At 36.4% G+C, this 13494-nt stretch overlaps 2 protein-coding genes across 3 annotated transcripts; both read left to right on the top strand.

The window, feature by feature from the left end:
- The first annotated feature begins 1023 nt into the window (after window positions 1–1023).
- SDG14 (SET domain protein 14) lies at window positions 1024–9311 on the top strand. Of its 2 annotated transcripts, XM_021959574.2 has the most exons (23): window positions 1027–2336; window positions 2426–2481; window positions 2555–2747; window positions 3195–3317; window positions 3408–3476; window positions 3586–3654; window positions 3753–3844; window positions 3966–4058; window positions 4332–4467; window positions 4722–4794; window positions 4954–5053; window positions 5220–5344; window positions 5841–5986; window positions 6250–6354; window positions 6481–6545; window positions 6684–6897; window positions 7063–7149; window positions 7279–7335; window positions 7443–7532; window positions 7804–7890; window positions 8383–8457; window positions 8758–8858; window positions 8964–9311. In XM_021959574.2, the coding sequence occupies exons 1-23, from the start codon at window positions 1500–1502 to the stop codon at window positions 9052–9054; spliced, it is 3084 nt and encodes a 1027-aa protein (XP_021815266.1). In that variant the 5' UTR covers window positions 1027–1499; the 3' UTR covers window positions 9055–9311. The 2 variants fall into 2 exon arrangements, with proteins under 2 accessions (XP_088105424.1, XP_021815266.1); XM_088249298.1 differs by lacking the exons at window positions 7443–7532; window positions 7804–7890; window positions 8383–8457; window positions 8758–8858; window positions 8964–9311 and having other exon boundaries at window positions 1024–2336; window positions 7259–7335.
- A 754-nt stretch (window positions 9312–10065) lies between these two features.
- Window positions 10066–13476, top strand: RMF (reduced male fertility). Its single transcript, XM_021959581.2, has 8 exons — window positions 10066–10222; window positions 10947–11146; window positions 11269–11313; window positions 12001–12165; window positions 12284–12331; window positions 12483–12653; window positions 12804–12911; window positions 13045–13476. The coding sequence occupies exons 1-8, from the start codon at window positions 10086–10088 to the stop codon at window positions 13125–13127; spliced, it is 957 nt and encodes a 318-aa protein (XP_021815273.1). The 5' UTR covers window positions 10066–10085; the 3' UTR covers window positions 13128–13476.
- The last annotated feature ends 18 nt before the right edge of the window (window positions 13477–13494 follow it).

Here is a 13494-nt window from a genome sequence, read left to right as displayed (position 1 = left end):
TTGATCCACAATGCTCTGTTATGTTTGTTGACATAAAAGATTATACAAACTTGAATATGAAACATAATACCAAAATTTTCATACTTAGACTAATCAAACATTAAATCATGTACTCGTAACTCATATCTTGTCTTATTAACACACTAGTTTTAAGGTCTTGATTCGGACCTCAAACATCAAATTCTAGAATTTGGACCCTAAACTGCAAATACCTCAAATTCCAGAAACTCGTATAACTATGTAGGTTTAACTTGTATAGTTATTACTCTAGTTTTTGTTTCTAGGGTTAAAGTTAGGAAGGGGGAAAAGGGTTTGTACAAACACACAATGTTAAGGTGTCATTGAGATAATTTGTTTGCAAGTCAATGCCCTTTTCGACTAAGTTAGACCTCATTAGCCTATTACTTTAGTTGAGACAACTTATCCCAAGTAAAATTGGGGATAAACTATTTTTCGTTTGATCCAGTACTATTTTAATTCACTGTAAAAGATTTGTAGCTCAAATAGTTAAGGGTGATTACTTATGCAATTGACATAGTGTGACTTTTGGGGGCTAAGAGAGAAACTCTCAAGCAACGAAAATGACACTTTTTTATATTCCTGACCAATGACACAATGATATGTAAAATAACTTTTCCACATGTCATCGTATAACACATCATCGGGCTTTCCGCTGGTGATACAAACTAATTCTGCTATACGGATTAGGATCCACATCTGTCCCACAACAAATTGAGCAGTGGCACACCGAGTACCGACATGTCAGCAAGCAAGAAGGTAGCACAGAAGTTCCATGCTACCTCCCAATATATTTCAATTCGCGCTTTCCCGTATCAAAAATTTCCAACATCTCCCTCCTTCCCAAATTTTGGAGCCAAATGGCGGAAACAAAAACACGAGGCCCCGTATATTTGTAATTATTTTAATTATTTTATTAAGGTAAAAATATTATTAATTTCACGTTAATATGGTTATTCTCAAATAATAATTATAGATCACGTCGTATATAAGCAATTCGTCGTTGTGTGCAAAACTGTAAATTGTGGTTTTAGGCAAACGGGACCTCTGTGTGTGTGACAAACACAGCTCGAGCTTTCTTGATTTTCCGGGAAACTTTTATCTTGATTTTCCTGAGAAAGTTGGTCCCGGCTCCATCACGGCACCGACTCCAAGGTCAAAATTCCGACTTCGTTTTGACTCTTTCTTTTTGTTGTCTGCTTTTGGCCGAAAGAAAGTTACAGAGAACCGTTTCAAATTCATTACCTTTCTGCATCCGTTGCTTTAATTAGGGTTTTCGCACCCAAATTTGGGTATTTGCATTGATTCCGGCGGCGTAAATTGTCTCTGAGGACGGTGGCCGATTTTTAAAGTCTTCAAAATTCGATTGTTCAGTTTCTTTTTGGCGTTCTTTTTTCAAGGTTTGGTTTGGGGTTCAATGTGAAATTAGGGTTTGGGTTGTTATATTTTGAGGAGATTTTGTGGAATTGAATGGTTAGAATATGATTATCAAACGGCCTCTGAAATTCGAAATGCCAAATGTGAAACGTTGCAAGCTCGAAGAGCCCGAAGCTACAGCCTATGAATTTTCCGCGAATCCGAAGAAGCGGAAAACGAATGGGTACAGCTCAGTTGGCAATGGAGAGGGCGAAGATTTCAGCAGCGGTTCAGGTTCTTCGTACAACGACGAGTTGTCTTGGCCCACCAAAGAGGTCCAGTCAAATTTGGAGCGATTGATTAATCAACGAGCGTTGAATCGGAGCTCCGGGAAGTTCCGGAGGTCGTCACGAGGACGAATTCAGATGCTTCCTTCGAGGTTTAACGATTCAGTCATTGATGTATATAACAATAGAGAAACTAATTTTGACGAAGAAGAAGGTTATGAAGTTTTAGTAGAAGATGATATAGAGGGAATTGAGAAATTGGGTTTTGTTAAAAAGAGCCAGGAGGATATTTATAGGCACAAGAATTCGAAGAAGTTCCAATATTATGGGAAGGAAGAACAAGAAGAAGACGACGTGGATTGTATAGGGTATAAACATTTTGATCATAGAAACTATACGACTTTGAACAAAAGTGGGAAATATAGAGATGGGTTTAGTTTAGGGGGCATGGAGAAAATTAGTAAAGCCAATGGTGCAAAGAAGAAAGAAATATATAAACCACAGGACTTTGCTTTGGGTGACATTGTTTGGGCTAAGTGTGGGAAGAGCTACCCGGCTTGGCCAGCTGTGGTGATCGACCCCATATTGCAAGCTCCAAAATCAGTTTTGAGGTGCTGTGTTCCTGGTGCTATATGTGTGATGTTCTATGGGTTCTCAAAGAATGGAACACAAAGGGTAAATCTCTTAATAGGGAAACTTTCTGTATTTTTTTTAAGTACTACAAATTTGTTCAGAGTGGAGTTTAAATGAACGTTGATGTGCAGGATTATGGGTGGGTGAGGCAGGGAATGGTATTCCCCTTTCCGCAGTTCATGGACAGGTCTGTAGCTCATTAGTTCTGTGAAGTTTGCCTATTTGTTTAGAAAAATCTTTGAGCAATTTTGTTTGTCCAGATTTAGGGGGCAGACACAGTTATACAAGAGCAAGCCAAGTGATTTTCAGATGGCAATAGAGGAGGCGTTGTTAGCAGAAAATGGGTTTCTGGACACAAGCTTTGGGACAACAACTAATTCAGAGGAAAATCCCGCCCAATTCCAAGAGGCTACTGGGTTTTATCAAGATCAGGAATATTACTCTCAGAGCCATGTAAGTTTTTTATTTTTCTACTCTGGGAAATCCCTTTTTCTCTTCATTCTTTGGATTTCGGTACATCTTGAAGAATATAATCCGGGCCTTTAATACATTGTTGTGAAGGACTCATATAATCCGGCCTGTTTGGAGAATGCTACATGGTATAACCTTGAATGAATACTTTTTGACATTTCTATGAGAAATGAAAAGGGTTACCCTACAAAACTGAATAAATAGCAGAAAGAATAACAAAGATGGATAAATAACAAGGATCAAGACAACTCTCCTTGCGTTATTTTCAGTTTTCTCTTTTGGTTCGGCTATTTTTCATGCAAAGATTTTGATTTTTAGACTAGTTTTAGGTTTCTGAATTTTTTTCCTGTGCAAAATTTTGTTTCCATGCTATAAAGTATAATCTTTTATTTCAAATGCTATATTTCATCCAGTGAATTTATTATGCAGGAAGCATATCATAAAGACACAAGGGCTTGTGATTGTTGTGGTTTGGTTACTCCTTCTAAAGCTATGAAAAAAATGAAGGGCTCACGTTCTGAAACCCAACTTTTATGTACACATTGTGCCAAGGTTCCAAATGGCCTCATGTTGGAATTATTTTCTTTTTAAATTATTTAAACATAATTATAGGTTCCTAATGCTTACATTCATCTTATGTAGTTAAAAAAATCAAAACAATATTGTGGCATATGCCAGAAAATATGGCACCACTCAGATGGTGGGAATTGGGTGAGTTATCTGCAATCTATTATTTTCATCACCATCATCATCGTAATTTGTTTCTTTAATTATGTGGTTGAATGGTTTGACAGATTGTTGGTCTTAATCTCTGTCTCAGGTATGCTGTGATGGTTGTAATGTTTGGGTGCATGCCGAGTGTGACAAAATTTCCAGTAATGTTTTGAAGGTATATCTTTCATGTTTACTTTGAACTTTTTTCCTCTCTCCTATGCTTTACCTAATTTTGATAAGGAATCGAGGGTTACTAAATTGACTGGGGTTCAGGACCTGGAGCAAATTGATTACTATTGCCCTGATTGCAAAGCAAAGTCGAAGTGTGGATCATCAGATTTGGTAAAACGTCAGAAAAAAACCAGGTATGTTAGAAATGTTTTCTTTTGTTCATTTCATCTGGTGGCAAGTGAATTTCTGCCTTTATAGATTTTCTTTTAACGCTTCCATTAAGTTAACTGAAGGATATGGCAATTTTTGAAACAGTTCTGCACTACACGTCCAGAAATCGTTGAATCCTGAGCAGATAACTGTAGTTTGTAATGGCATGGAAGGAACATATGTTCCAAAACTTCATATGTAAGCCCTTATCTTTTGTAAATGCAGAAGTTATATTGAAATGAATTATTCTATGTATTTTTGTGGATTCCATTCGTCATTGTCAAGTTAAAATCATCCATTCTTGCTGGGTCTGTCAGTTTTCCTTCACCAATTTCAGGCTCTCCAGTAAATCTGATCGTGCTGTTTTATTGAGTAATTCAAGTCAATCATTTCAAGTTTCAGCTATACTGTAAAGTGAATTTATTTTCGGGAAGGATTTTCAGAGCTGCTTGTAATTATGTTATGTTGCAGGGTTATTTGTAAGTGTGGTTCTTGTGGGTCAAAGAAGCAGACACCTAGTGAATGGGAAAAGCACACAGGCTGTAGAGCAAAAAAATGGAAGTATAGTGTGAAAGTGAAGGCTACAATGCTACCACTGGAAAAATGGGTTTGTACCATATCTGTTATTCTGAAAAATTGACGATTATTGGGATTTCTCTATAGTTAATCTTATTAAGAATATGTTTATTGCCATTAAAATAATTAACAATAGTTTTTTTAAGTGTAATTCTGATAAGACCTCAATGGCCCCATTTTTGTTTTGATTGTAAAAGATTAACTTTCAACTCTTTTTTTCTTTGATCAAAACTATGCATTATATTGATGATCTACAATTTCATACTAATGCCAAGTATTTTCCAGATTGCAGAGTATAATGAACATGGCTTTAATCCTGCCACTTTAGATAAGAGGCGTCTGCTTGATTTTTTGCAAGGTGAAATAAGTGCCACATTCTTTACACATCATCTTGTGTGTATGTGTATGTGTATGTGCTGGGAAGGGGGTGCAGGGCTCTTGTGCTTATGTCTTAATGAGGTGTTTGGTTGATGAATTTGTATGGTGAGGAGACTCACGTGCATCTTTGTTTCAACAGAGAAGTATGAGCCAGTTAATACAAAGTGGACAACGGAAAGATGTGCGGTTTGTAGATGGGTTGAAGATTGGGAGGATAACAAAATTATTATATGCAACAGGTGTCTGTCTCCACCATTTGTTATATCTGTGTGCCAATTTTGTATATTTAGATAATTGATTTAGTCTTCTTTCCGGTGCAAGATTGGACCCTTTTTTATTTTTTATAATAATAAAAAAGCTATTAGATTCAAAAGTTTTATATATAATTTTTGTTGCTATGTCCAGGTGTCAGATAGCTGTGCACCAAGAATGCTATGGCGCAAAAGATGTGCAGGATTTTACATCGTGGGTTTGTAGAGCATGTGAAACACCTGATGCCATTAGAGAGTGTTGTCTTTGTCCTGTAAGAGGTATGTTGCCTATATCTAGTGTCTTGAGTACTTAGTTATTTTGTCTTTATTTTTTTTTAATGCGTACATTTTTGGTGTTTTTAGTGATGACTGTTTTTTAATTGTTGATTTAATATTTAATGGTGTACATAAAATATCTTTATTTGAGTTCTCACCATTTTTTTTTCTATTTCAAACATTTATTTTTGTTCTCATTTGATTATTATTTTTCATGTGAATGATGACTCATTGTTAACTAATGCTTATCATCTATATTTCCTTCATCCTCAATTTGGAAGCTTATGTGAATATTCTCTTTCCTTCTTTCATATCATGAATAGTCATGTATATTTTTGAATAATCTTAACGGTGTACACTGAGTTTTTGTATCTTATGAAAAAAGCTTATGATTCATATTAAGGATGAAACTTACATGATGATGCTACTTTATATATTCAGTAAAGTTGACTGCTTCCCTTGTATATTGCTGCTATTGACTTGAAAGTGGTTTGTTCAGGAGGTGCTTTGAAGCCTACTGATGTTGACACCTTGTGGGTTCATGTCTCTTGCGCTTGGTTTCGCCGTGAAGTTGGTTTCTTGAATCATGAGAAAATGGAACCTGCTGTTGGAATCCTCAAAATCCCACCAACTACTTTTTTGAAGGTAAAGTTGTGTTTCAAGTGATCTTGCAGTGGGTATAATTTCTGACACTTACTGTTTTCTTTTCCTTTCTTGTTAACTGAAAGGGGTAATTTTTCTTGGGTGGTTTTTTGTTATCCTCCATGTTTACTCCTCAAGTTGGGAAAGGACTTTAGCCTGTAATTTTTGTTCTGCGATATTTATATATCTTTTTTTTTTGTCTCGTTTTTACATGATGGTACAATTTGCAGTCTCTAATTTAATTTACGTTATCTTCTGGAGTGCAGCGTTGTGTAATTTGTAAGCAGATTCACGGTTCCTGCACCCAGTGTTGCAAATGTGCTACTCATTTTCATACAATGTGTGCATCAAGAGCAGGCTACAGCATGGAAGTAAGTGTCCATAGGGTGATGACTTTTCCTCTAGTAGTTTGTATGATTGCACCTATCTTATAATGGCTAGAAATAATGTGTGAACAATGTTGGTGATTTTGATCATATTGTATCTTGAACTTTCAGTTGCACAGTCTAGAGAAGAATGGGATACAAATCACAAGAAAGTTGATATATTGTGCAGTTCACAGGTTAGAACTGTGGTGTATTTATCTTATGTTTAGTCAAAGTAGTATTTTCTATTGCTCGTACCAGTGAGGTGGTATCCATTTTTGGTTGCAACTTATTGTGTGTCACATCTGTTGATTCATATCTTGTTTCCAATGCAGGGCCCCAAATCCAGATGCTGTTGTAGTTGTGCATACTCCTTCGGGTGTTTTTGCTGCCAGAAACTCGCTTCAAAATCAGAAGGGGTGCTTCAGGGGTGCAAGGGTGGTGCCATCAGAAAGGACTGAGCTTCCAGAACCTTCGACCTCAGAGACTAACGAGTTGGAACCACTCTCTGCTGCAAGATGCTGTGCTTTTAAAAGATCAAACTATAAGGTAATTTGTGTTAGAATATTTGCATCCCTTTCATTATCTTTTGATTTTTGTTTTCCTGTGGAATTTCTCATAACTTATTTTATATGAATGTTGTGAACTTTTTTTTTTGCTTTATTGTTTCTGAGTTGATTTGTTGATTGTTTTATGTTCATTATTTTCTACCAGAGAGGTGAGCAGGTAGCAATATTCCACCGACCAATGGGGCCAACACATCATTCCTTGGACACAATAAATAGCTTGAGTACATTTAAAGTAATATTCTTGTCCTTGTTGATTTAGACTTTTTATTGACTCCTAATGTTAAAAGTCTTGTTTTCCGTATAGACAATATATATTTTTCTTTGGTGGATTGGTGTGACAGATTAACTTGCCTTTTATTAGGAAGTAGAAGATTCTAAAATTTTTTCTTCATTCAAGGATCGGCTTTTCCATTTACAGGTAAGTCAAACTTCTCATATGGCTATAGTTGCTAACTTACAGAGTTGGATGTTCTCAATAACATCTCCTGTGCAAAATTCAATAACTGTTTCTTGTTTCTATTTCAGAAAACTGAAAATCACCGGGTTTGTTTTGGGAAATCTGGAATACATGGATGGGGTCTCTTTGCGCGTAGGAATTTTCAAGAAGGAGAAATGGTACTTAATGAACTTGTAGTTTCATATATAAACATGTTTTTGCCTATGTACTCACATATGGATTTATTTCTAATATCATAATCACTTAAAGTTCACATTACCAACAGAAATTGAGACTTCTATGTGCTTGCTTGAATTTTTTAATACAGTTTTTGAAATCTTTTTTGATGAACAACTTCAAGGAATTGTCTTTGAGTATATTATTTTAGATTTTCGACCACCAAAAGGTTTGTTTCGTGTTATCCTTTTATGGTAATATGTTTGTTTGCAGGTTGTTGAGTATCGTGGTGAGAAGGTGAGGCCTAGCATTGCAGATCTGAGGGAAGCACGATACAGACGGGAAGGCAAAGATTGCTATGTGAGTCAATTTTCTTAGGATACTCTCTTGTTTCCATATGCAGGTGTTGTATTGTCTTGGCAGTAGATAATTACAAGCATGTGTTAGCTAACAACTTTTTGCAGGTTGAGGAATTCAAGAATACATAACATCTCTGTTACATGTGGAAAAAAAAGTAGGAACTTTCTAATTTGGAAAGTGTAGTTTTATGTAATCAATCGTTTCCAATTTATTTATCCTCTTATAGAAAGTAGGAAAAGCTTGGCACAAAAATGAAGATAGAAACAAAAAAATGGTGGTCGTATAGAAGAGAGGTTGATCCATCACATTAATGATACAGTAAAGATATGGGATGTTTATGTTTATGTGCTAGATCACTTTGACTTGAACCTGTAGAAATTGTGTGCACCTACGTGGTTGTTCAAGCACCTACCGCAGTCACCTCTCTTTCTATCAAATTTTATTTGTCATTGAGATGTGATTTTGAAGTCTATGAACTATTTTTTTTGGCAGCTCTTCAAGATCAGTGACGAAGTAGTAATTGACGCTACGAATAAGGGAAATATAGCACGCTTAATTAACCATTCGGTGAGTTCCATTTTCCCCTGTTCTCTCCATTTTGCGTGAAGGTGTAGCTAATCACTTTGGGGTTTTTGGTTTTGGGTGCTTGTGGCTTGGTTTAATCTGTAATTCAAGTTATCCATCACAAGTCTGGATTGGTTGGATTTGCTAAGTGCCATGCAAGCACGACTTAAGTTGTAAAATTTGGTCAAAGCTTGTATTTCCCTTTGTTTGCAAAACGTGGTGTAATAGAAATGACTTTCCAGAGTTCTGGATGCACGCACATCTTGCATATCATGATGCTAAATTTAACCGCCTGTGCTGCAGTGCATGCCCAACTGCTTTGCAAGGATCATGAGCGTGGGTGACGAAGACAGCCGGATAGTTCTCATTGCTAAGACTAATGTGCCTGTCGGTGAAGAACTAACGTAAGTCTTCTTCTCTCCGGTTTGGTTTAAATTTCGCTGCATCGGTTTAGATTGACCCCGATTTGGTTTGGAAAAGTAACATTTCCCTCCTGTTCTTTTTAACAGGTACGATTACTTGTTTGATCCGGATGAACATGATGAGCTGAAAGTCCCCTGCCTGTGTAAAGCTCCCAACTGTAGGAAATTTATGAATTAGTTCACAGTTCATACATTTTTTTGCTCCCAATTCATCTATGCACAGAGCTGACCCATCTCCTAACCATTAAGTTCACCTTTTCTTTCTCTTTTCCCTGAGCTTGTAATTCTTTCAAGTTTCTTTACTGCTAGTCGTGTTGTAACCATTCAGTTACAATGTAATAACCCAAATATTTGGCTGCGGCCTTTTTTCCGTGTAAAAGTTTGACGGATTATTATACAATCTTCTCATGTCTAACTGTAATTGTTGCCTAACAATATTGATATTTCAGTATATACACAACCAAATGTTTAATTTATTGCTGTTAATTAAAGAATTAATAATGGAGCTTTTCTTTTGTGTATTTGGTTTACCATTTGTCCTTCATTTATATAAAGAAGGAAGTTTGGCTCCAAGGAGCTCCTCCAATGTGGTTTTGACATTTGTCAAATTTCAGCAAAATTGATTAACTTTCAATAGAAAAAAAGAGAATGTTTAAGGAAGTTCCTCAGTTTTAACTTTTAAGGAGCCAAGTTTTTTCCAAATCGTTATTTAAATGAACTAGACTCAGTTAAATTGAGCTTAGCCCCCGAGGCTAATGGTATCCAAGCATTTTCTCCATATTTAAATCAAATAGCTTCATATATTTGTATTCTCCTCAAATCTTTCCTTTGCTCTCTTGCATGTGAAACTAATGGCCGAATATGTCCACTCCAAATAAATAGGGGTTTCTATTCATTCCCAAAGAATTTATCTCTTTATCCAAATATTAATGAAAATCTTTAATCACAAAAAGATAACCTAAAATTGCTTTCAAATTTAATAAATCTAAAAAATAAAAAAACCCCATGAAAGATACGGGCCACGTGGAAGGTCCAGCTTAGGGAAAATGGTATTGATCTACCGGCCCATAATTTAGGCCCATATATTTGAATTCAGTTTTTTATATTTTTGAATTTGAGGGTGGCGCGCGTATAAATAGCAAAGCCTGGAGCTTTGAAAGCGCCATCGCTTTAGTTTTGGCTCAGAACAACCAAACATACACTGAGAAAATGCCGAAGCGCAAGAGAGCCGTCGTCACCCAGCCCCAACCTCCGCAAATGCAAAAGCGTATGAGAAGAACCAAGACGATTTGCTCTTGCAGTTCTCCTCGCTTCACTGACAACTCCGCTGGCTCCGCCTTTTGCTGGTTCTCTCTCTCTCTCTCTCTCTCTCTCTCTCAATTTGAACTTGAATTTCGAAATTTTTTGCGCAAATGCGTTTGAATGCGTTTGAGTTCATGAATCATGAATGAGATTCTAAATGATGACTTCTGATTTGATTTGAATTATTTTGCTGTACGAATGTTGTTTCTGTTTATTTGAGCTTCTATCTTCAGGTCTACATGCATGTGATTGAGAAATGAAGGATTTGGATTGAAATCGGAGCTGTGATTTGAATTTTTCTCTATTTTGCTAGAAATTTTAAGCTGAATTATGCGTTGCATGTGCGTTGTTCTTCGAACTTGATATGGACTTTGATCTTTCTAATTTGGTCAAAATTTTGAAAAGTTCATGATATCGAAGCGAATTTCGGTTAGTTCAACTTCAAGCATATGAGATTTGAATTTTCGTAGAGAAAAATGTGTTTACAGAGAACGGTATGATATATCTGTTTGTTAGTTGCAGAGGAAGCTGTTCTAGTATAAATTTACATTGATCGATTTCTAAGAATGAAAACTCTAGATGTTTTGGGACCTGTTTGGTTGCCGAGAAAAACAGAGAAAACGAGAAATCTACATTTTTCACATGAGAAATCCTGAGAATCTCTCTCTGTTTAATTTGGAAAGCATTTCAACACTAACCAAACAGAGCGTAACTAATTTTCGAATTTTCACAGGCCGTAACTAATTTTCCTTTCTTGTACTTAAAAAGGTACGAAGAGGACGTTTGGACAGAGATCGCCAAGTATCTAGACGGAAAGTCATTGGTGATGCTCGCAACGACATGTCGTTGGTTCCACGGTCTGATTATGGAAGGGAGCATATGGAAGTACGCGTGCCTGCGTGATCTTCAGGTCCCTGCTCCTCTCCATGTGGCATTCAATTGGAGGAAGCTCTACGTTTCGGCCTTCGGTACGGATCCGAGCCTCCAGATGTCAATTATATTAGAATAGACTGGTTTAAAACGAATTATAATCGTCTGATCAAGTGGGGTTGCTAATGCTAATGAACCAATTGGGTTTGGTGTTTTGCAGATGGAAGCCATTCTTACATGTTCCGCCAGAAGGAGAAGCATATTGGTGAGTGCGCAATTTTACCTCTGTTTCGGTGGTTTTTGTGCGCAATTTTACCACATAAGTAGGAAAATGTTATCATTATGTCACGTCAAAATTAATAATAAGATAACACATGATTATGCTCAAAGAAATCTATATGATTTTGATTAATTTTTTTGGTAAGATTTGGATGACATTTATATGATTATTTTGTTTGTTGGCGAAATATGATTCATATTAAAAGATGATTGTGTGCTATGTATCATAACTGGATTGAAGACAATAAGTAGTGAAGACAATGAGGACTTTTGAAGACTGTCGAAAGTCAGTGAGAACTTTAGCCAACCAAAAGTTTATTAGTCCTTACTGTATAGGTTTCTGTTTTTTTCTTTTCAAAAGTCAATGAGAACTTCTAGCAAGTCATAATGGTAAGTAACTTTGCTTCGAGTACACATTTTGTTACTCCTGACTTTGGAAATTGATGCATGTCTAATTTTCAGCTGGTTTCTATGTTCTTATGTGTCTAATTGCATTGCTAGAGTGCAGTGTGGACTAATTGGCTGTCACAGGTGTCCTGTTTCTTTAAAATATAAGACAAATGCTTTCTCCTTATTCTCTTGGGCTGAACAATAATCACAAACCTCACCATATGTATAATAATTTCCACAAAAGACTAATGAGTTTCTTTTCGTATTTGTTTGGACTAATCAGACTGGATGCGGATTGGTGCATTTTCCGTTGAATCTTCAGAAGCACTCTTGACAGAAAGGCTGAGCAACCCAACGAAACTCCCAGAAGAAGATACCATGCAGAAAATGTTGGAGGCCTGCGGCTATTGTGTGCTGGATAACGTTAAAGCTGGGATATGGATAGCTGGTAACTTCAGCTGCACCCAATCATGCTGCCATTTTCTTTCAGACAAATGAAGATCAAATTTTGTTTTTCTTGAACACTTCAATTTAACTTCAATTTTCAACTCAATGATTTCCCACAGATCTCCAACTTGTTCGATGCCCCGTCTGCGAGCTCAATACATGTGATGGTAAGGCAGAACAAAACCCATAACTTCTCAATACTTGTGTTTGAACTTTGACAGATGAAATTATTAGCTATTTGTTAAAAGTCCTTGGAAAGTCAGGGGGATTGGAGGCAAAGGGCTTCAGGGTCTCTCATTCCATGTTTGTTATGCGCAGGAACAATGCAGACACTGGATGCAAGGCATATAGAATTGTTCTTGAGCGAGGGGTACCAGAATGGAAGCTGGGAATACGAAATTATCGGTTCCCATGATGTCAAAAAGCATGTCGATGGTGCTTCGGGGGCTATTTTCGATCTCAAACACCTCAATGACTCTCCAACATCTGGTAACTTCTTCAGATGCTCTTTGCCCTGCTACTTCTCCAATAACCCAAAATTAGTCAACGTTAATCTCATTAATTAGTCTTAATGTTACCTCTACTTCTGTTTGCTGAACATACAAGTTAATGTGGTCAATTTTCCAAATGAAATGGCAGCAGTCTTTAATCTCAAGTCATGGGTTGGTAAACCAAACGACTGGCAACCAAAGGCTATCATTACTCTACATTCAGTTGCAGTCAACACCAACTTACAGAAAAATGAAGGTAGAAAAAGAAAAAACTTTTGATTTTTCCAAGCTCACATGTATGAACATAAAAATTGCATTGCCTTTAGCCATTTGTTGATCGACAAATTTATGTCTAATTTTCTTATTTTCGTTGAATTTCTTCATACCAGGACTTCAAGTCAAATACCAAGTCATGAGAGCTGGAGCTGGAGGTGAAGTTGTATCTATTAGAATCTCTCAGCAGCTCCTGTAAAGTCCCATCCCATCCCACTGGTCTTACCCAAAAGCGAAAACATTCCCCTTTGATAAACTGATACCCAAAAAAAATAAAATAACAGAAAACAAACCCATATTGGGGTTCATTAAATCAGTAATTAGTAGCTTAATTTCCTGTTTACTCCCATTAAAAGGGAAAACATAAAAGCTTTGAGATAGTTTCGTCTTCCCTGTAGAATTGATAAATACACGTGCTGTGCTACAAATATAAATTTTAATTTTAGTTGATCTTACGTACACTCTTTGGCTAGTGGATGTTAATTGCGTATTAATCTTTAATGATTTTTTTTTAGGTTACCAAATCTGTGAATTTAATCTCTGACTTTGGATTTAAAACTAAAAAA

Source organism: Prunus avium, chromosome 2, assembly GCF_965620075.1.
Source record: "Prunus avium chromosome 2, drPruAviu1.hap1.1, whole genome shotgun sequence".
NCBI lineage: Eukaryota > Viridiplantae > Streptophyta > Magnoliopsida > Rosales > Rosaceae > Prunus > Prunus avium.
This window is presented reverse-complemented; position numbering and strand designations above follow the sequence as displayed.